This window comes from Haplochromis burtoni, unplaced genomic scaffold (genome assembly GCF_018398535.1).
Source record: "Haplochromis burtoni strain Fernald_Lab_line unplaced genomic scaffold, NCSU_Asbu1 Contig_292, whole genome shotgun sequence".
Classification (NCBI taxonomy): Eukaryota; Metazoa; Chordata; class Actinopteri; order Cichliformes; family Cichlidae; genus Haplochromis; species Haplochromis burtoni.
The window spans coordinates 152,238-174,482 of NW_024582653.1; the positions used below are offsets into that span (position 1 = coordinate 152,238).

The 22,245-nt window shown below is 39.6% G+C and overlaps 1 protein-coding gene across 7 annotated transcripts in view; it reads left to right on the forward strand.

Moving 5' to 3' along the window:
* Positions 1-22,245, forward strand: part of mcf2l2 (MCF.2 cell line derived transforming sequence-like 2) — a 106,776-nt gene that overhangs the window by 57,544 nt on the left and 26,987 nt on the right. For all 7 annotated transcript variants that reach the window (XM_005940451.2, XM_005940452.3, XM_005940449.3 and 4 more), the window contains 8 exons: positions 336-428; positions 1,578-1,700; positions 4,722-4,802; positions 7,796-7,936; positions 9,012-9,104; positions 10,608-10,686; positions 17,304-17,340; positions 17,555-17,652. In XM_005940451.2, the coding sequence (XP_005940513.1) occupies positions 336-428; positions 1,578-1,700; positions 4,722-4,802; positions 7,796-7,936; positions 9,012-9,104; positions 10,608-10,686; positions 17,304-17,340; positions 17,555-17,652 (745 nt within the window). The remainder of the gene's footprint in view (positions 1-335; positions 429-1,577; positions 1,701-4,721; positions 4,803-7,795; positions 7,937-9,011; positions 9,105-10,607; positions 10,687-17,303; positions 17,341-17,554; positions 17,653-22,245) is intronic.

Genomic DNA, 22,245 nt, shown 5'->3' on the forward strand with positions numbered 1-22,245 from the left:
CACACACACACACACACACACACACACACACACACACACAATTTCAGGTGACTACAACTGTTAGTTGATTTCTACAACTTCTTCTTAACCTAATCTGAGATGGTAGCTAACTTTACAAATCTGTTAAAAAACTAGGCCGAACCCTGAAGTTGTTTCACTGAACCCTCAGTAATGCTTCATGCTACTGGCCTCTGAGAAAGACTTTAAAGCACAGCACCTACAATGTTGGTGTTCTGTTTGGTGACTTAACCTCACAATGCAGCTGTAACAGGTTAGAGTTCGATGAGGCTTCACGTGCCACTTCTTGATCAACAACATTTGGTTTATGAGAACAGGAATGCCAGAAGAAGCTGGATCACAAACTGTCTCTGGATGCCTACCTGCTGAAGCCTGTCCAGAGGATCACCAAATACCAACTCATGCTGAAGGTGTGTTATGTGGTTATAAGATGTAATTTAAAAGGAACTAACCAATTAGTTCAGTACATTAATGTTATTTTTTATTCTTTGTATTTATTAGGCTAGTTATCATGCTTCTAATAGATATCCAGTCTCTATTTACCATGAATAATTTAATTTAAAAGATAATTAAACAACCAAGTATTTGATTTTTCTTCTTTTTTTGGTCAGCCTAACCAAAAAAAAACATTTTTACTTTTTATAAAATATAACAGAAGCAAGAATATGAAAAACCTTTTATTAGTCACTTACATTTCATCCTGAACCTAAAGAAAAACCTTCATCACCACTGAAGCTTGCTAAGTCATTGATTTCATTTATTTTAAGTAAAAAAAAAAAAAATCCCATTGAGTCAATTGTTGGTGAGAATGGAAAATAAATAAAGAAAAAGAAACCTGTGACACAACCAGAGTGATGGTTTATTCAATACTAGAGGAACTGTTCCTGGAAAATGAGCTGATATCCACAACGTGATAGCCCTGTTATCTCAGTCTGTGTTTATTATTAATTCTGCCTTTCACCTGCATCTTCTCTCCTCCCCTTCTCCTCTCCTCCTCTTTGGGACTTTAGAAATATTGATATCCAGTCAATTCAGTCCAAATAATTATACTATTCGCATAACCCAAGAAATGATATGAACTGTTATATTTATGGCAAGAAATTTGCCATTATCTTAAACAAATGTTGGGTGAAATATTAGCCATGTTCAATGTAGCAATGTGGAACTGTTGTAGCATTTCGAATAATCTGATGGCTTTTTCATTGGGCCATTGGCATGTCCTGATAAGAGGGAGATATAAGAATCGACCCTATAAGTAATAATAATAATAATGATAATAATAATAATAATAATAATAATAATAATAATAATAATAATAATAATAATAATAATAATAAGTGCATGTGATTTTTGTTCCACGTCACTGTTAGACAGTAGGGTTATATTTCTGATATGGACTGACAAAAGAAGGCGGTCCTAAAGATAGGGAATTTGTCATTAACTATGATTCTACATCAAGATTGACATAAAGTTTATTTGCTCCTCTGTTCTTCTCTTTCTTTGGTTTGTATTTTGTGCCCTTGATCTTTCTAAACCACTTCCACTTTCCCGTCTAACAGGAGATGTTAAAATGCAGTAACGGTGAGGGGATGGCTGAGTTGGAGGAGGCTTTAGCCACCATGCTGGACATCATTAAGTCTGTCAATGACTCCATGCACCAGATAGCAATCACTGGCTTTGAGGTCAGTGTACAGTAGTCATCATCATCATCATTAAAGTTCTGAATGATTTACACTGTGAAAACGAACTTGAGTTAGAGGGCTGTTATTCCACTCTCGTTACTCAGCCTCTAATTCACCGTGTGATGTCAACTGACTTGACTTTCTTCACTTTAGAGCAATCAGATTACTATAACTTGTCACCTTCCCGTTGTGGTACAGTCATGTGAGAAAGTGATCTAATGGAAAGTGTTTGCTTTTTGAAATATTTTAGTGAGCAAAATTGGAATCCTCTTTGTCATAGAGCCTATTGATGAACAGGAAACACTGAAACACATGTTCCAGAATGTGGATGATGGACTTTTTCTAAAAGTGTTTTCCTATGTTTTCTTTCCTATGTTTTTGGGCTTGCTGTGCCATTTGAAAGACGTATTATCCCTGCCAAGAGCGTAGTTCAAGAAACCTGGAAAAACATGTACATCATAAGATGGATCTATTTAGTTATGCAGTAGTACATGTTTTTGTGATTAAAGTCAGTATCATGTAAACCATTTATTCCCATTAAAACAACAACAAACAATGTCTGTTGCTTACATTTTTAAAAGTCACTGGTCACACCATAAATTCAGTGTTAAAACCTGAATCAAATATGTTTAATCAGCAGATTTTTCTGTTTTTTTCACACTACTAATGCTATTCTTTTCTATTACAAGTTTAGCACTGAATGTACCTAACTAGGGATAAAGTAAAAAGAGTTTTTGGGCAAGTCTCAATAGCTTTTGCACACCCGGGCCCTATTTCAGGAAGCCGGTTTAGTGCAAACTCTGAGTAAGTATACCCTGAGTTAACGAAAACTCTGGGTTTTTGGTTTCACAAAGTGAGTTTAGATTAATTCTGAGTGAGTTACTATGACGACACACTCCGTGAAGCTAACCTGCCCCCTAGCAGATTTACTTCAACTAACCCTAACTTTCTCCGCCTCTTTGTCAGAAACCTGACTGTAGGAAGTGTCAGACATGGCGTGCCCTTCCTTGAAGAGCCAGTAGATGTTGAAGCCCAAATTCTCCGCAGAGCTCTCCGCCGGGAGAGAGTGATTAGAGCGCGTTTGGACATTTTATCATTTCCTGATGATTTTCTGTGTGAACGTTACCGTTTTTCAGCACAATCTATAATTTATTTGAATAACATCCTCAGGCCATATATTCGCATGTGACACATCGCGGACATGCTCTCAGTTCTGTACATATTATTTGTATTGCACTTCGGTTTTTTGCAAACGGGAGCTTTCTGTATAATATTGGTGACGCTGAGCACGTTTCCAAGGCTACCGTCTGTCGGGCAGTCAGGAATGTTACAGTTGCACTGAAACGTCTCCTGTACTCGTTTGTGGTGTTCCCCGGTCATAGACCCACAAGATTTATCAAAGAGGGATGCCACAAAATTGCAGGTATCAGGATGAACAAAACTTAATTCATGATGTGGTGATACTTGAACTACTACTTAAATTTTACATTTATTTCACGGTTCCCAGGCGTGATTGGCTGTACAGATGGCACTCACATTCCAATCATTGCTCCTTCAGTAAATGAAGGAGACTATGTGAACAGGAAGTCTTTCCACAGCATTAATGTACAGGTACATAGTTCCCTGTAGCATTTCAAACTAACAAAATTATTTCATTATAGTAATGGATGCTAATTTGTGTTCTCTGCACTGTGAAGATCATATGTGATGCTGCCAACATTATCACAAATGTGGAAGCCAACTGCTCAGCCTCTGTGAGTGGTGGTGGTGGAGGACCCCCACCTGTTTTTCGGGCCTCCGCTTTTTTTCTGTTGGCTATAACGGGTCACATTTGAGCATACAGAGTAAGCAAATATGTACTTGTAATGTGCTCAGATAATTTCAATAAGTGCTTACAGAAAGAAAATTAATGTAGCCTCTAACTGCAATTGATTTACATCGGACAAACAGACCAAGCACTATGGCTCATAATACAATTACACCTTACCTGTTTGGACTATATTTTTATATTTCATTTTTACTTGCTGCCAGGAACGTTTGGGGCCTGTTGGGTTGCACCTGCGCTCAAATCACATCACAAAATCAAAATGTATAAATTAATAAAAATAAAATAACATATATAATAAAACGTGTTAAATGGGTGGAAATCCCTAGATCAATGTTTAAATTAACACTCACGCATTGACTCTGTCGGCTATGTTTTGCCATGCATGCTCCCTTTCTTTTGCAGCTGAGGCTGTGTTACTTTTTTCCGCGGAATTTGCATGTTATCGGCATATGCTGCCATCAGAATTTCGGCCTCAAGCGCTGTAAAATACATTGACCGCGCCTTCTTTCCCTCCGTCTCCATGGTGACTCGCTTAATCTGTGCTCCGCTTATCAGGGCTTTATGTATCCTCGTGCGCGCGCTTAACTTGGGGTTAAAGCAACTCCGCGTTGACTGAACTAATTGTTATCAGCCTTTCTGAAACCGAATATTCCGAGTTGGACAGTTCGGGGTTACTCAACCCTGAGTATCGTTTTTCACTCTGAGTTTTCTAAACCGGCTTCCTGAAATAGGGCCCAGGTTTCAAATTTAGGTTTAGAATAACCCTTCAAGTTTTAGCAGTTAATGGAATCTTTTGTGACCTGCCATATTCAGGTCTCCTCATAGATGATATCTGGGCTAAGATGTTTTCTCTGGCAAACATCCAAATTCCTTCTTCCCTTAAATGAGTTGTGATTGACTGGGTGTGGGTGGCGTTACAAATCACTGGGGGTATCTTACCAGTGCCAGCATGCGCATTCAGATCATTGTTAACACATGGAAGTGTTGTACTGTTCATACAAAAAGTATGCTTAAATAATGAGCTTTTGTTGCCAACTTTTTGTGCCATAACTGAACTGAAGCTGTATCAAAACATTTACATGCTAACTAAAAGAATAGTTCATCGCCCCCCCCCCCCCCCACCCCGCCACCACCACCACCACCCAAAAAAAAAAATGTGTTTCACAGATCTGACAGTCTTTTGATGTTTGCAGGGAAATCTGAGTGAACTGGGGAAGCTGCTGATGCAGGGATCCTTCAATGTGTGGACTGACCACAAGAAAGGCCACAGCAAAGTAAATTCCCACACTCCTGTTTTACCAGTGTTGAATATTGCCCTATGGATGTCCTGTCGTTTACCTTAACATTAGTTAATCGCAATGAACAAGTCTGGATACTTTACATTCATTAAGATGCAAGAAAAATAAATACATCCTTCTTAGCTTTACATATTTCAGAGTGAAATAAAAGCAAATAGGAGACCAGTGTGAGATTACCTGTCTGGTTGTCGAGTGGTTGCTGGAGACTGCTGATTGTTGCCAGTGGAAAACAGTTGCAAAGAGGGTGCTGCTGTGAACAATTTTATGCTGCCAACTAGGGATGGGTATCGAAAACCGGTTCTTGTTGAGACCTGGTTCTCACTCTTTCAATTCCTTGGAATCGTTTGCCATTTTTGCAAACGATTCCCTTATCGATTCCAGTCGCCCCGAATGACGTCACCACGTTGCGGAGCGTCATTTACCTGGCAGGAAACACGGCGCCTAAGCGGCTCAAACGCTCAAAAGTTTGGTTACACTTTACGAGAACGGATGACAACAGGACAACTTGCAATACTTGAAAAGTAGATATTTCATTTAAGGGAGGAAACACTACGAATATGCAAAAGCATTTGCTCACAAAACACACGATAACCTTAAATGAATGTTGTGTTTTTAATTCCGCTCCGGACTCGTGAATCTCAACCCAGCAGCAGCGCTAACGTTTGCACGTCCTCTCCCGTTAATGCGGCAGGTAAATAATAAACTAACAGTGCATTTTATGTTAGCGCGATCTGCCTTATTACAAACCTGCCATTACTGTACATTTAGGTGACCATGTTGAGAGAGACAGACAGAGTCTGGCTCAGATGCTGGCAGTTCTCGCTGCAGTCTACCGGTAGCGTCTCCTTTCAGGCCAGGATAGACGAATGTCACAGAGCAGTGACTAAGTTTGTGGTCAAAGGCTTGCATCCATTTGCCACAGCAGATGCCCCGATTTTTGGTAAGTGAATGTGTTTAATTGTAGGCAGGGACATTACTGGATATTCTTGTGTAATTGCTGCAGAATAATTTATATTATACTTTGTTATTGCAACAGAAGAATATTTATTTTATTATTTTACATTTACAATTTTTTTCCCGGGGACCCTGTGACACCCCATTAAAGAGCCGTAGGCTGGATCTCTTAAGATCTCACTGCTGGGTTTGTAAAGCCATGTTACTCCTAAATTTCTATCTTGTTTAAAGAGAAGATGTAAAACAAAGTTCTAAGCTAATCGACCTTAGTGTTCTCCTTTTTAAAAAAGAATCGATAAGAGAATCGATAAAGAATTGAATCGTTAAACAGAATCGAAAATGGAATCGGAATCGTGAAAATCTTATCAATACCCATCCCTACTGCCAGCAACTACCAGTCACTTATGGAACACATTTTTCCATCACAAGCAGAGGTTGCCAGATGATTGCTGACAGGTCTCTAGGCTTAATTAATCTGCAGCTACAGTTTACCTTTCATAAACAAGGCTTTGTATGGCCTTTACTGCAGAACCTCGATCACTTTTTTTTTTCTTTTCAGAGGAAACAGTAGCTCTATAATTTGATGTGTCAAATTATGACAATCACTCTAAAACACTTTGTGGAAACCGGATCAGTTGTGTCCAAAGCACAACCAAACCATAAGCAAGCGCATCTAGAGAAGATCATCACGCTTTCTTGATGAGAAATGGCAAGGCACCTCTATCATTGATACAGAATTTGCTAAATAAGGAATGCAAGAGCACAGCCAGCAGGAGGCCAAAACTCAGGGCTAAACCATGCCAGCATTTCATAGCGAATCATTGGAAAAAAGGACGAGTGTATTTAAGATGAAGAACATGTATTTCATTTCCTCTTTTTCAACATAAAGAACCATCATAGCATTCAAGTTTGTCCTTGGAAGCATTGTAATGCAATACTGTTTTGCAGTTTATGTTATCAGTTGATGATTAATAACCGAGACACAATGGAAGCGAAGCTAAAGTGGCTTGGAGTGATGCAGTCATTAATATTTATATCTATAGCTAAATACAAACCCATCCCAAGTGCCTTTGATACTTTGTGTGTTCAGCTCATATTGTTCTGCTCCAGTCAGTGAATTTCTGGTTGAGTCTCATTTCCATTTTTTTTTTTTAGCTCTGCTGTGGTTGCCAAATCTGTTGTGACCGGCTATTCAGTTTTATTTATGTAGCACCAGTTCACAAACCAGCCATCTCAAAGCACTTTATATTGCGGAGTAAAGACCCTATAATAGTACAGCAGCTGGAATCCAAACAATCAGATGATCCCCTATAATCAAGCATGATTGAGGGTTTGAGGAACTACCTTTCAACAGGAAGTGTCTTCTGGCAGGACCAATGTAAGGGGCAGCCATTTGCTTCAACTGCCCGGGGGCCGCAGCGAAGAGTACCAGAAAAGACAGGCATACGTTTCAGTAGTTTTTTATACACATTTTTACCAACAACATCAAACCATATGCAAGCACATCTAGATATCTGATCAAGCTCTGTTGATGAGCGATAGCAAGGAAACTCTATTGCTATAGAACATACCAGCATTTCATAGCAAAAGAATGAAAGAAAGGGTACGTGGCAAAGAAGAGCATATTTAAACTGAAGGACATGAATTTCATTGCCTCTTTTTCAACTTAAACAGGCAGCACAGCATTCAGGTTTGTCCTTGGAAGCATTATAGCGCAATGCTGTTCTGCTGTTTATGTTATCAGTTGATGATTAATAACCGAGACACAATGGAAACAAAACGTAAACAGCTTAGAGTGATGCAGTCATTAACATTTATATGTATAGCTAAATACAAACCCATCCCATGTGCCTTTGATGTATTCAGGTTTGTTCGAACATTTTTTTGTTTGCTTAAATAATAACAATATGAGTGATGCTACAGGGTCATCTGTCATGGGCCTTGGTTGACATTTAATTTCTGAATGTTATACAGTTATTCACGCATGTGATAAGTGACAGATTACCTGCTCTTAGGTGAAGGACCTGGCGAGGTTTAAGCCTATGCAGAGGCATCTCTTTCTGTATGACAAGATGCTGCTGTTCTGTAAGAAACGAGAGGAGACCACCGATGGACATGAAAAGACCCCGTCCTACAGCTTCAAACACTCACTCAAGGTCAGATAAAGATGGGGATGTGTGTGGTTAAGTGTGCATAGCCTGCACTTTGTTTGAATGAATAAGCCTTTATTTGTCACCTGCAGTTGCCTGCAGCGAAATTGGACATATCAAACACCTTCTCATTTAAAGCTGATTAAAATGACATATTGGGATCTATTGAACTCTACTAGATTAGAGTTCAATAGGTCCCAATAGTTGTTATTTATCCACTACTGGGGCATTTTTATTTATTTATTTATTGAAGAACATCAACTAATTTGTCTTCAATAGTTCCTTTTAAGTATTGCAGATAAAGATGATGCTTAATTTTAAAAAGTACCAGATAATGCACATAATTATGCAAATAATAATTAAAAGCTGTTTTATAAAACAGACAAAAACCAAACAGAGTTCATTAATGAGAACGTTTCAGAACCACTAGGATAGAGTAACCCTATTAATACCATTAAAATACATCATTTTGGACTTAATGATGGTTATTTGAAGCTATTCTACTGTTTTTTTAAGGGAGCAAACCTTTTAACTGAATATTGCTAAATAGCCAGTGGCATCAACTAGTAGTTGTACAGACTTGTTGCCTGTGAAGTCCTGTAGATAGTAGAAAGGACGTCTAAGCCTCAAAGTCTGTAATAGTTTAATTTAGCTAAAGATATAAGATTAATTCAGCTAAATGCATTTGTCGTATTGTGGGTGAAGAGAGGTCAGCAGTTAAGCTCATGATTACCACTATTATTAGTATACCCCTACTTGTTATTATGATAAATTCACAGTTGGTATTTAAATAGGAATCTCAAAGCTTATTCACATTACTTTATGGCATGGCAATATTTTGGGAATACTGCTAGCCTGAGACGTTTAATGGCTTTAGTTTATGACTCTGGTTTGTTAATGTCCTGGAAAATAATTATCACCTTAAGTGACTGTTATACTTTGGGAGCGTTGTGCCGAATAGCATATAAAATGCGTATTTATTGTGTGACTGCTAATGAAAGAGTTTTTTTTCTGTGCATCACTTGACAGAGTTCATCTCTAACATACTGAATCTCAGTGTCTGTGTCCTGTTTCTGTTCAGATGAGTTCTGTGGGGATCACAGAGAATGTCAAAGGTGACAGCAAAAAGTTTGAGGTTTGGTACAACGGCAGAGAGGAAGTTTACATCATCCAGGTATGTTGGTGCAACCTTTCCTTTCTGCTTTATGTTCAGATTCATTCAGCTTACCCTTTCCTCTGAAACTGTAATGGAACCCAGCTCACTTTATTTATTTGGAGCAGTACTACATTTCTACCTTTTTATTTCTGATTTTACTAAAAACATCTACTTCTGGTCTCTTGTCACATTTCTTTTGTTTATTAGCTATTCGGTCAACAGGAGCCTTCAAAATTCAGTCCTCTTAAACTGTATTAGGCCATTCTTTTAGTAAAAAAAAACAACAATTTTTGGTTTCTTCTGCTTCCTGAAACCATTAATCATGTCACAACCTAAACAGTTTCTTGGCAGCTGGTTGCGGGACTTCTTTCTAAGCTTGGAAGTTACTTTCATGTTGCTGGGTCTGAAATACCAGCAACACGCTCAGACAGAAACTGGTTCACCCGAAAGACAAAACGCCAAAACACAAACTTAACAATGTGGTGTACGCTGTACAGTGCAGCGAGGAATGCTCAGACCTCTACATTGGAGAGACCAAACAGCCACTTCACAAGCGCATGGCACAACACAGAAGAGCCACCTCCACAGGACAAGACTCAGCTGTCCATCTGCATCTTAAGGATAAAGGACACTCTTTCGAGGATGCCAATGTTCACATTTTGGACAGAGAGGACAGATGGTTTGAAAGAGGAGTGAAAGAAGCCATCTATGTCCACTGTGAGCGACCATCTTTGAACAGAGGCGGGCGTTTACGACACCAACTCTCTGCCATCTATAATCCAGTTTTGAGATCCCTTCCCAGACGCCTTAACGCCCACTCACATCCTGGGCCATCTGACCTCAGGAATTCGCATGATAAGGTGGGGCCAGATTTCACAATGAACACACCCGAAACTCTGGCTGATTGGGACCCACGCCCAGTTTCACACCTTGGCTCAGGCGATTAGAGGATCATCAGGGGTCCTTTTGTCCCTCTGTGGGGGGTTACTCCCACTAGGTTTATATCTGGGACTCCCCACCATTTGACCTTAGAACTGAAGAAGCTTCTCGGATGAGAGGTGAAACGTCTTCAAGTAACTTAAAGAAGTCCAGATGCTTTTCTTTGCAAGCTCCTTTGACTACGATGACCTGGATGACTGAGAACCTTCACAGACACATTGTAGATAATAATGACGGAGGCTAGGGTATTTATGAAACTGCTACATATGTTTGTGACTGCTTTTTAGAAGTCTGTACATTCATGCATATAAGAACTGGAAAATGATATCCTTATGGCAATGAATTCATATAAAGCATAATGTGTCTATTTTATTGCTTAATGTGACCCCCTGATGTAATTTCAGTGAAATATTCTTCCTGGAAGAAATCCATGATACACAAGGTGTGCTCTTGGGGGCAGTGTTGCACCACACACCTCTCCAATCAGTTTCTCACTCAGCATTAATGTTAAGATGCTTTTGTTGTGTATATGTGCTTGATTTATCTTTGTGTGTATCTATGTATGTATTTATTCCTCCCTAGGCTCCTTCCATGGATGTGAAAAATATGTGGGTGTCAGAGATTCGGAAAGTTCTTACAGGCCAGCTGGAAGCATGCAGAGGTATGTACACACACACACACACACACACACACACACACCTTTTCATCTGAGAATAATTCTGTTCGTCTGTGTTACCGCATCTTTCACAGGATCACACTTCAGTCCCAGCAGGTGAAGGATGAAGTTTCCTCTCTGCTCGGATAAGTTCACCTGTTAGCATCTGTTAGATTAGTTAAATCATAACTTTTTGGTTTTAGAGTGAAAACGTTTACACTCACACATTCTGCTGTTGTGCCATTGTTATTTTTTTAACGTCTTCATGGTACCTCGTGCGTTGATGCACACATTCTAACGAATGAATGAAACTCAGACCTTGAATATATTTATTAGAACTTAAATATATAAAATGACATCAAAAGAAAATCCACATCAAAGCAAGAAGATGTGTGGAGCTTGCATGTTCTCCCCGTGTCCTCCCACAGTCCAAAGAAATGCTTGTTGGTGTTTCTAAACTGCCCATAGGTGTGCATGTGAGAGTGAATGGTTATCTGTCCCTCTGTGTTAGCCTTGGTGACATGTAGCCGTTCTACAAGTACACTGCATTAATACACCATGACAAGCTTTAGCTGCTACAGCACCTTGTATTCAAACAGCTGAGTACTGTCCTTAAAGGATCAAGCATTGTTTTTGACTTAAGTCTTCTGTAGTTTTAAACCTTTATTTAGGTTCTGACCTGACATAAAACTTACATGAAGTTCGAAGCAGGCAATATAATTTTGTCTGTTTTTATACGACTTACATGAAACAAGCAGTGGCTCGCTTCTATATCAATTTTACAACAAGCTGTTTTTTGATTTTATACAATGATGAAGAACTGAACTGATGAAGAATGTAGAGCACAGCTGTCCCAAACATTCACACTGCATGCTGACTAAATGACCCAGATCATTTAGTCAGCATGAAGTTCAATCCTCTATAAAAACATGAACAATTATAGTTCTGTATACTGGCTTCTATGATAGGGGTACCTGTTGGTTTGATTAACTTTTTTTTTTTTCAAGGAACATATTTGCCTTGCTCTCCATTTTTTAACACACTGTGTCATTAATGAAGGCTGTCAGAAAAATGATTTATGTCATCAGTTTTTTTATTTGCTATCGAGCGCTTCTTTTTGTTTCTAATCATGTTAGATTGCTTAGTAGATGGAATTCCATCGAAGACATTAATATATCATCAAACCTCAAATAACCATGTCCAGAGCCGCTAAAAAATGTTGTATAGCATACAAATTGCAATCTAGGTTCTGGTACTTCTCAAATCCAAATCAAAAATCCTGACCTCATTTCAATTTGGCTGATCTCCTCTTCAAAGTCACCTTTTAGCACACCTCGAGACGGCAGCAGCTATTGTAAGATTATTCTGTGGAAGCCCATTTTCTGTCCCCGTGGGCCCATGAAATGAGCACTGGAACTGTTCCAGTGTGGCAAAGTGGCCAATCTTCAATCTGAATTATATTTTGGAAAAGAGAAAAAAAAAGTAGTTAGTAGCAGTAGTGGGTAAGTCAGCTGGTAGGTGAACATTGTGTTGATGTGGGCAAAAAGTCCCTGATTTCAGTCTGCTATGTGCTATTATGTTACAGTAGTGGTACAGTTCTTTTGCGTTGATAGTCTTTGGATAGTCTGTCCAGTTTTTTCTTCCAGGGAGAATCTGATGTATCTCATGATCATCCGACAGCTGTTGGATCTTTCGTGTATAGTTTGAACAGTAAAAATCATCAGCATCAAAGTCTGGTCGTTTTGACACAGAAGTTGATGCTTACTTTTCATATTAGTTCAAGTGGTCAGAACAGAACTTGATATAAAAGTGTGATGAAAAAGTGGACGCAGGAATGGATGTGGGAAACAGATGCAAGAGAAGTTGATCCTAAAGGGTAAATCAGAAAAATTATGCTTTATTTTTTGTATTCTCTTTTGCTTTTAATAGCAAACAAGCAACATTATGATAGCACTTTATATAATGTATGATATAAATTGACTGATATATCTAAAATTAGTGGTTCTCCTTTAATATCTAACAATTTCACTGGCTGATTTATTCAAATTAATTCATCCTCTTGGCAAAAGTACTAAATATTCTACAGTTCCAGATGCTCAAGTGTGAGAATTTAATGCTTTTGTCTCCTTTACATAATTTGAAAATAAATAAATAAAAAGATCTCTGCGGTTTGTTCAGACAGAATAATTTGAAGAGCTGACTTTAGGCACTATTTTCTGACATTTTATAAACTCAAAAAAATAAAAATAAAAACCCCAAGACAACAATATGTGCTGAAAATATTTTTTATCAATATGAAGCAACACCAAACAATGAGAAAACACAAAACCACATAAATACACGTACCCACAGCAACCCACATCCCTCTCTCTCTCCCTCAGTCCTTTCTGTGCCAGTCAGTTCTGCACAGTTCTACTCTGTGGTCCTGACTGACAGCTAAGGCACACTATGTGAGCTGCACACTCTGCCCAGCTGACAACCTGTGTGTACCTGTGTCTGTGTGTGAGCAGACTGGCTAATAGCACACCATTCCTGTCATGAAGCCTGGAGAGTAGAGGCTGTAGGAGGCTCTGACGGTCCAGCGCTGTGAGTTAAACCTCAGACTCCATGCGAGGAAAGACAGAGAGAAGGAATGAAATTAGTCCAGGAAAAAGGGAGGGAGGAGATTGAAAGTGATGGGGAGAAAAAAAAAGAGGAAGATGGAGGAATGATGTGAAGAGAGAGACAAAGAGACAGAGATGGGCAGAGAGAGTCCAAAGGGATTTTCAGAGTGGAGATGGAGGTTGAGAGGCAGCTCAGAGGGAATGAAGGGAGGCTTGAAGGGATGAACATGAAAGGAAGGAGGGGCAATTGTTAGAAGAGAGGAGGGTGGCGAGAAGGAGAAGAGGCATAGCAGTCATCTCAGCTGTGTGCTTGAGAGAAAAGGAGGAGAGATAATAGATGTGATAGGAGAGCGAGAAGAGGAAGGGCTGGATTATAATGTGACTGATTTAAATCATTTAAATCAGGCCACATAATGGCAAATAGGGTCTTAGGACAAAATTATTTAAACTCAAGGTCCTGCTTTTTCTGGCACTTTCTACCAACAGTTAAAGGGCAAAAATTTACTTTAATAGTCATTTCCATGATAACTGAACTCTAGCAATGACCACTGTGTTAAAAACTGGAAAGTTAAAAGTTCACCCTTGATCTATTTCCAAGGTCAAGAAGTATTTTATGCACTACAGAAAGGTTTTATTGTATATTTTGGTGCGTACATTCTACAATAAATTATATTGTCGTGCTTACTTGGTCAACTTTACTCAGTGAAGTCTAAGCAGAGTTTAGAGTAGAAATAATTTTGCTTTAGGAGGGAAGTAGAACTGAACTGCTGTTCCATGCAAGCAAACATAATCTGTGGAGACCAAGGCACACAAGTCTTTCACATGATGAGTCGTGATGGAAAATCATTTACTTGGTGAAGAAAAATGTCTTTCTGTCTGCACAGCAAGAAGGGAGGCGAGTGCATGTCTTCTGGTCAATGACTATGAAAAGGCTTCATGATCACTATTTCAGAGATGTCAGCACACCATGCCAACCCTGGGTTAAGCTCAATAAAATCATAAAGTCAGACTGTAGTCGAGAAAAAAAATGTAAAAATGAAGTGAGGATATTTTTTGGACTGATTTAGAAAAAAATCATCCCGATAAGCACAACATATAGGGGTTAGCCTATACAAACAGACCAAGTCATACCACTGTGTTATCTCACAGGTTTTTAGGTCTCTTATGGTGTGGCATCTAATGGAACAGTATTTAGCAGGATGATGATCCTAAAAACCGAACAAAGGAACCAAAAGTGCTTTAGATGTAGAAAGATGGCTAATTCTTGACTGACTGATCTCACCAACCAATGTGCCCATTAGTTAGTTCAAGCATAGCCTTTAAACTTCCCATTACACATCTCATATACCAGCTATTACACAGTTGCTGTTGTCTCTGCAACCTACTTTGCAAGTCAAACGTACCCATCTCCTCCCTTTTACACCATTTCTGACGTTTGCGTATAGTGCATATTTAATACTTCCTGAGCTTCTGAAGAAAACAATCGTCTTTTAACTAAAGTGGTCCTAGCAAAACGGCTCATTGGAAGCAACTGTGATTAGTGATTAAAAGAATGTCTTTATTTTAGAAAATGGCAGCCGAATTATAAGTATGGTTAAACAAAGTTTTTGTACCGCTGGAATTAGCTCAGTATGTATCTTACCCTATATTCGTCTAGATCAGGGGTCAGCAACCTTTAACACCCAAAGAGCCATTTGGACCCAGTTTCCATGGAAAAGAAAACACTGAGAGCCGCAAATACTTTTTGACATCTAAAATAAAGATAACACTGTTTTGCTTTGTATAAACAACTAAAGTGTTTTGCTTATGAAATACATTAAGTCCTACAGAGAAAATAACATTTTATTTATGGAATGAACACATTTTGAACTAAACTAAAAATATAACAAAAAGGAAACAAAAGCTGTAGTGAGCCGTCATCCTTATGTCACCTTTGGGATTTTGCAGCCTGTAGCGGAGCCTTGATCTGAATATTAAAAATAATTGGAAAAAAGCACTATGCTGCTAAAAAATGAAAAATAAGTATTTGCAAAATATCTGCATAAACATTTATTTTACGTGGTTAATGTGTGTGGCAGGGCGTGGTCTGCAGTGCCGCTGCAGGGGAGGTGGACATCTGCAATCAAGCCTCGCCGGCTTAAATTCTGTGCTCTCTCTGCTGTTGTGTTGGTGTGTGTCGGGCTGCGAGCTGCAAAACTACAGCTGGCTGTATGGCTACAGCAACCATGTGTGAAAAGTAGCCAATAAAGAAAAAAAGCATGTTCATGTAAACATCGTCAGGTGGTATGTTGACAATGGGACTTCTGTTCCCGACCGTCTGCGCACAGCGCCTGCAGAGGCGTGAGCGGTGTTTGTTTTTACCACTTGGCCTGCCTGGGGTTGAAAGTCTGCACGGCATTTCGGCAGGTATGGTTTCTGTGAGTGTGACGCTTATTTTGAGCGATGAAAAATAATAACATAGTTTTATTTTTATATTTCAAGATCACAATAATCTTCCAATTTAGAACTACAAGTTAAAAAGAACTAACACAAATAAAATACACTTCAGTTAAATACTTATAATTTTTTTCCAAACCACGTGGAGCCGCAGTATAAGGACTAAAGAGCCGCAGGTTGCCGACCCCTTGTCTAGATGAATGATAAACATGGAGGATGGAGTGTGCATCACATTATAAACTTTGCCATATGCATGGTGTTACTCCTCATTTAAACTCTTGCTGCTGCTGCTCTCTTCTCAGACTGTCTACGCACAATATGACTAGCCTTTATGAATAAAACATCACTTTGTCCATGATGAAAAAATAGATGCTTTTTGCTGAGTACAATATTCGGTGCTATGCTGAGTCTGCACTTCTCCGACAGGCTCATTGGTTGCTTGGTATAAGAGGTAACAAGCCAGATCATTCACAGAGCTTGGTATTTCACTTATGTGAGCTATCCATTTGGCCAAGGCAGCACCTCTTGTGTACAGTTATGTTACTAGATGCTTCTCTAGAGACTTCCTGCCTCAGAGCAGGATTCTTGTGGCAGGCCAGAATTGTTAACGTTGCATTTATGAAGTCTGTTGATTAGATGTAGGTGATGTCTGAAGCTGCATTCCATGAACTTAAGTGTTTGGATTTTTCTTTCTTTATAGAGCCCGAGCAGGATTTCAGGATATCAGTCCAGTAAAAGCAGCTTATAGAGTTGACACAGCATTCTGGGAGAATTTAAGCATTGAAATAACTCATGAATTATAGAATAAAAGCTTCCAGTTGTAAAAGATGCCAGCAGCATGGCTCCAAAGGATAGGCACTGGAAGTAAAGCTTGAAACCTTGATTTTTTATAGTTTTTCAGAAAACTAGATGGTGTTTTGTATCTTCTTCTGTCTTGTTCTTTTCTGTTTGGTCTTTCTGATATCATCTCTTGACTTGTGTAAAGAGGACTTGTACTGTTGTAGTTCTTCTGCCGCCATGTATTCAGTACAGTGCAGGACACAGATTCAATAGGACCAGACACCAGTGGAGGATTACAAACAAGACACAGAAGCCACCTCAAGGCCTGCATGACATACAAAATCCACAGTGTGGTACCGAAGAAAATATTTGCTAAGAGAAAAATAATGAAACGCTGCCTCTGCTCTGGACAGCAGGAAGAAGGAAACATCGACTGCTTCTAACAGTTAAGATGGCAAAACTGAGCAATTTTGTTAATAAGCAGAGTTTTAATGAATTCAGCAGCTTTTTTCTCAAAAGGGAAAACAAACACAGGCACAGAAAATGGCGACCTTAGAGTAGCAGAATATTTTATGGAAATGCTATCCAAGCCAATTCCTCCTATTCCATTTACCAATCATATTTTACTCATTTACTAAACCAAGTCAAAATCCCTCACGTACCAATGAGCAAAGTAGCTTTGAGCAATGTTTGGGGCCAGATGCCTTGCTCAAAGGTAGCGATTCCAGCAGCAAATCCTTGTTTTAAACCTCGCAGTGCTCCAGTTTGACCATCAGTAATTTTCTGTTTCTCTTACATTCACAGAAGCCAGCCAGCTCAACATCTATGGGGCCCCTATGAGGTGAGGAAACAGAGAATCACACAAATTAGAAAAAAAAACAAACAAAAAAACCCCACAAATTAGAAATTAATCAGCAACCATGATGACCATGCTGCAGAAAATCTGAAACCTTCTCTCTGAATCTGAAAAAAATCTGCTCTCAGAACAGGGATGGAAATGACAAGTGGAAATCTTAGCTATTTCAGTTTCTCACTGATCTGTCTACTCTCAATAGGAATGTGCGGAAGATGGCACTGAAACACTCTGATTCATCAAGCCCAGAGTCAGGCTTCAGGAGGTCCAACCCCAGCCCTAATATGAGGCAGAAGAGAGGTGAGAGCTCACTTGCCAAACTAACCAAAAAGTCAGCATCTCGTATTACTTCCAGAATTGAGTAAAATGAACTGTAGATGGGGTGATGTGTGAACCTTGAGATTTCAGATTGCAGTCTCCATGGAGTTATTGTAAAATGGAAGAACGGGCAAGGTTACAGCACATAGCCTCTCATGCTAACATGCTGTTCATGCACACATAGTCTCCTCTAAATCTCTGTGCTGTACTTCTGCATGTAGACTCTTAGCCAAAAACAACCTTTCCACATGCAGTTAGGTCAAAAGCATACAGAGAAGCTGTACAGCCTCCTCACACAGAGATGCACGCACTAACACAAATACAATGCTGTCAGCCGCAGTAGGGGATAAGATAACAGGTGCAATTTCAAATTGTACCTGTCTCCTGTGAGAAAGCCCTCTGTGCTGCTTTCTAGTGTGTATGGCTATCAGCAGTCTATCAGCAAGGGTTGTTGATCAAAGTTGTGTCTGTGTGTCTGTGTGCCAACACTAACTCAAGGTGACAGGAAGCATCCCCTATGGCCAATTCCAGGGAGCCACCTTGTCTCTTAACACCCCTTTTTTCTGTCTTTCATCAGTTCTTCCATGTCTCACCCCTTTATCCGTGCTATCTATTTATCTATCACTTTCTTATCTGTAGCCTTTCTACAATGCCCTTTATATCACGCCTTATCTTGTCTTTTCAGTTTCCCTTTATTACTTTAATATCTAAAGTTTGCTGCATAACATCAATATATCAAATTATACTTTTAAATATGCAGCAAAGGTCCAGTAATTTTACAAGGCTGTGAAATATGCTGCTGAAAAGACTGTTGATCTGCATGCAGTCTAGCAGTAGCTATCCTTGTGATGGAAATCTGTTGCCAGCCACAACTGTCATGGTGTCCCACGTTGTCCTTCATTCATTCTGTTTGTTTGACACTATCTTACTCTACTGTCGTTTAAGACATACCACTCCTACCTGTCCTACCCTCCTGCCAGTATTGTCAGCTGAGTGCCTTTCTACTCACCTCTTTCCACTTTGCCAATCAGTTACCGTTGATTAGACACATCATTTGTCAGAGTGGTCTGCCAAAGTGTTGCACTATTCCTTAGTCTGCTTCTTAACCCTGAGTAAATCCTGGAGTGTTGTAAGCTCCCTTTTCTTAGCTGCCTGGTATTCTATTGCTTGTGAAAAAAACTCGAGTATTAACCTTGCCTTTTTTTTGGTCAACGTGAAAAGGGCCATATCTGTGTTTGAGCTCAGGACCTTCTTGCTCTAAAACAGCTGTGTCAACCATTGACCCACTGGGACTTTCTCATTATAATAGAGTGACATGGCAGTAAAAGAAGCCTGACTAGAAGTCTGTATCATTATGAGATGAGCCATTAATGGAGCCAAACCTTTGTGAACGTTGCATTTTAGTGGTTAAACTAGAACTTACAGTGGAGAAAAGCTTATTAAACCTCATTATAGGATAAAGTCATTACATTTTTGAAGCTCTTTCTATCAGATCTGATTGAAGGTTCTGGCTCTCTATTCATTCAGATAGAGACTTTAAACTAAAAAAAAACAGCATTTTTCCCTCGAGGCATTACCAAGTTGGCTCCTAAAAGCCAAATCTTGCTTCTGCAAAGACTTTTGTCATGCATTGGCGTTACAGTCTAGCTTGTCTGGACCTAGGCAACACATTTGTGCAAGGAAGGTGCTGCTCACTGAAGTGCATGTGTTTCAAATCCGTAAGCTGCGATTTCCCAGATACCGAGAGTACCTCTGGATCCTCCCTTCAGCTCCAGAGAATTTTTCGGGGGGTGAGTCGAGAGTGTGCCAGCCGTTCCTGTGTTTCCTGGCATTTAGCCGAGCTGAGTGGGAGAGGCATTCTCCATTCTTCAGCTTTTGAAATGATCTAGTGTTATTTAGTCTGACATTGCTGACATTTTAGTGTTAAAACCCTCTAGAGACTGTTTTTGGAAAGCTATGCTTCTGGATATAAGAAAATCAGAGTGATTCTGACAAGGCCTCAAATAGACAGAATAATTCAAATTTAGCTGGTATAGTGTCGACATACTCTTGGAGTGAGTGGGGGCCGATGTCAAAAGCATCCCCTAAGTCCTAAAACACCACTGAAGGTGTGGTTTGCCCTACAGCATTTTTTCAAAGGTAGGTTTCAGTAACTTAGTAAGTGTTCACTGTTTCTGCTTTCTTTTTATGGATTTTCTCCACCCTGCCATGCTCTCACACTGAATTTTCTTTACCACTCGCACAGTCCCAAATGCTAGCAGGAAGTTAAAGGTTAGGGAATGCTGACAGTGGCTGCTGCTTTGGGTATCGCCCTTCAAATGTGAGGCTGGCCTCTATTATAATAATAATAATAATAATAATAATGGATTGCATTTATATAGTGCTTTTAGAGACCCCTCAAAGCGCTTTACAATTCCACTATTCATTCACTCTCACATTCACACACTGGTGGAGGCAGCTACAGTTGTAGCCACAGCTGCCCTGGGGCAGACTGACAGAGGCGAGGCTGCCATATTGCGCCATCGGCCCCTCTGACCATCACCAGTAGGCGGTAGGTGAAGTGTCTTGCCCAAGGACACAACGACAGAGACTGTCCGAGCTGGGGCTCGAACCAGCAACCTTCCGATTACAAGACGAACACCCAACTCTTGAGCCACGATCGTCCCACATATTAGAAAATCAACCTGTCTGTCTCCTGGCATCCATTGTCACCTCCTGCTCTATTCTCTCTTTCCCCTACTCTTTTATGTTTCTGTCTTGTGCTGTTTACTCCTTCTTCTGTCAGCTTCCAGCCATTTACTTTTCATCAGTCATCTCTCTTTAATTCACTCTGTGCATCCCTTTTACTTCTCTTTAGTTCTCACATTCCTTCTCGTCTTTGATTCTTACTCAGTTTTCCGTCCTGGATTCCTTCTAATCCCATCTATTTCTTGTTGATAATGCTTTGCATTGAACTGTTATCTGAGTGTAGTTTTATGCTATGAAGTTTTCCTAGACAGACTGAGCAAACAGAAACACTTTGCAGTGACATCTCAGTGCTGATGAACTGCTTTTCACTAACGATTACCCAGAAATCACAGCAGTGATGTACCGTGTGTCACGGTACTTTATCGTCACCAGCTGTTATGTAGTGTGGACCAGAATGTTGCTAAAAAAAATTCCAACAAAAATGAAAAAAGCTACATTTAGCTGCTCACAAGGAGTACCAAAAGGTTCAGTTCGATTCAGTTTTATTTATACAGCGCCAAATCCCAACAACAGTCGCCTCAAGGTGCTTTATATTATAAGGTAGATCCTACAATAATACATACAGAGAAAAACCCAACAATCACATGACCCCCTGTGAGCAAGCACTTTGGCAACAGTGGGAAGGAAAAACTCCCTTTTAACAGGAAGAAACCTCCGGTAGAACCAGGCTCAGGGAGGGGCGGCCATCAGCCGCAACTGGTTGGGGTGAGAGAAGGGTAGCGTTTTCAGATGCCGCATCTGACACAACCCTCAAGGGATTTGTGTTCAAACTAGAGATGTTTTAATTGTTAGGTAAATGTGTAAACTATTGCACCATGGAGTGAAAAAAAATAGGGTTTTAAATCTCATGGCTTCTCATATTTCTGATAGTACAGCAAAACATGTTCTATGGTTTTATCTTCTCTACAGTAATCCCCAGTGTGGTGTTTTCTTAGTGCCATTAAAAATTGCATGTATAGGCAAACAGTGATTAGGTGAAATGTGAAATGTGGTGTTGGCTGGGCATACTTATCCCACACAGTAATTAATAGTGGGCTTGCTACATGCACTGGTTCTTATATAGTGCTTTTCTACTCTTAACTGAGCGCTCAAAGCGCTTTTATACAACTTGCCTCACCCAGTCATACAAGCACTTTTTTCTATGCTTTTCCTATGTAAGTTCTTTCTATCTAACATTCACACATTCATACTCTGATGGATGCATTGGAGAGCAACTTGGGGTTAGCATCTTGCTCCATGATATGTGAAATGCAGACTGGAGCTGACTGGGATCGAACTACCAACCTTCCAATTTGTAGGTGACCTGCTCTACCTCCTGTTGCTTATTGAAACCCATATAAGGGTCCAGCTCACTATCCTACATAATAATAATGATAATAATAATAATAATGCTGCATACAGTGACAATTAGAAAACCTTTACAGAATTAACAGTCAAAAATACAAAATAAAACTGAATGTACAATCTTAACAAGGTGTGTTTTAAGAAATGGTTTAAAGATAGAAACAAAGAATACTGTGAATGCAGTGTGGCACAGAGTTCCAAAGATATGAGGCTGAGAGCTCTGAGGTCCGTGGTAGTCGGACCAGCACATAGTACTTTATCATGCAGACTTGCTTGAGCAGTTAATCAGGCTGAAAGGCTCATTGTGAAGGTGCAGGAATATATACACTTGTTTTAAACTAAATACAGTATCAAATATTTGATTGCAATATTTGTCATGTATTAGCAGCTCTTTTGTTTGAGTGACAGCATGGACTCTGCAAAAGCTGACAACCAATCTCGAGTCTCTGTCTTGGATTTATCAGTAAATCCTTTTTCTTTTTT